This window comes from Propithecus coquereli, unplaced genomic scaffold (genome assembly GCF_000956105.1).
Source record: "Propithecus coquereli isolate 6110/MARCELLA unplaced genomic scaffold, Pcoq_1.0 Scaffold42, whole genome shotgun sequence".
NCBI classification, from domain to species: domain Eukaryota; kingdom Metazoa; phylum Chordata; class Mammalia; order Primates; family Indriidae; genus Propithecus; species Propithecus coquereli.
In genome coordinates this window covers 4376218-4377240 of record NW_012149952.1, presented here as the reverse complement: position 1 = coordinate 4377240, position 1023 = coordinate 4376218, and the positions used below count along the sequence as shown (strand labels likewise).

Sequence of the window (1023 nt, the reverse complement as noted above, 5' to 3'; positions counted from 1 at the left end):
AGCAGGGAGACCATCCGGGGTGGGGCCCGTCCCTGGCAAACACGCACGTGTCCCCGGGACAGAGGGGCGGAGTGTGCCTGGAAGCGGGAAGAAACAGGAACGGACACACCAGATTGCCCCTCGTTTGGCAGGGGGGACATTTTACATTTTAGCCCCCTCCCCTAAATCCAAGCCACCACCCCCACCCCCAACAACCCAGCTGATGCAGGAGGCGGGGAAGGAGGCCTTTGTGACTCAAATAACTTAGGCAAGAAAAACTGTCAGGGGATCCCCGGCTCATGTCCCAGGAGGCTGGGGTCACACGCCCAGCTGCCCCTGGCGTCCGCGGAGGGAGGGGCAGGGGAGGCAAGACCAGCCGGGTGTTATCTGTTCAACGTCCTGGCGCCCAGGCCGCCGTTGTGGCTGGAGGGCGGGTAGGGCTCGGGCCTGTGCAGCGGCGACGGCGGGGCGGGCGTGACGGCCGCCGGGGCACCGTGGGGGCACGGGGCTGCGGGCGTCCGGCTGGGGGCCTGCTGGAGGTTCAGGATGCTGTCGATGGCGCTCTGGAGGTGCTCCGTGAGCGTGTCGTCCTGCGGGCTGTCGCTGGAGAAGCTGGCCTGGTCCACGTCGGGCGACTCGGACTTGCGCCGCTTGGTGGGGGGCAGCGGGGGCGCCTCCCAGCCGGGGTCCCCCCTGCCCTGCCCGGCGCCGGCCGCGGGCTCCGGCGGGGCGCCCTTCAGCACGCGCTGGTACAGCTCGTCCTCCACCGCGGCCAGCTCGCGGATCAGCCCGCTGGTGGCCTCGTCCACTTTGCTGGGCAGCGGCGCCGGGCTCGCGCCCCGGGCTCTGCCGCTCGCCGCGCCCTCCGCGGCCCCTGCGCCCAGGGCCTCCACGTTCTCGCGGTACGTCTTGCGCAGGGGCAGGCGGGGACCGTGGGCGGCCTTGCGGTCCGAGGCGGCAGGCGGCGGGTGGTCCACGGTGCCGTTCATCTGGGCCGCGGGCGGCGGCGGCGGCGGGGGCCGGGGCGGGGGCTCGGCCGCCTTG

At 72.8% G+C, this 1023-nt stretch overlaps 1 protein-coding gene across 1 annotated transcript in view; it reads right to left on the bottom strand.

Annotated features, from left to right (window-relative positions):
• The window catches only part of GLTSCR1 (glioma tumor suppressor candidate region gene 1), a 114474-nt gene continuing 113451 nt past the window's right edge, over positions 1–1023 (bottom strand). The window contains exon 14 of the mRNA XM_012653254.1: positions 1–1019. Coding sequence (XP_012508708.1) covers positions 363–1019 — 657 coding nt within the window. The 3' untranslated portion in view covers positions 1–362. The remainder of the gene's footprint in view (positions 1020–1023) is intronic.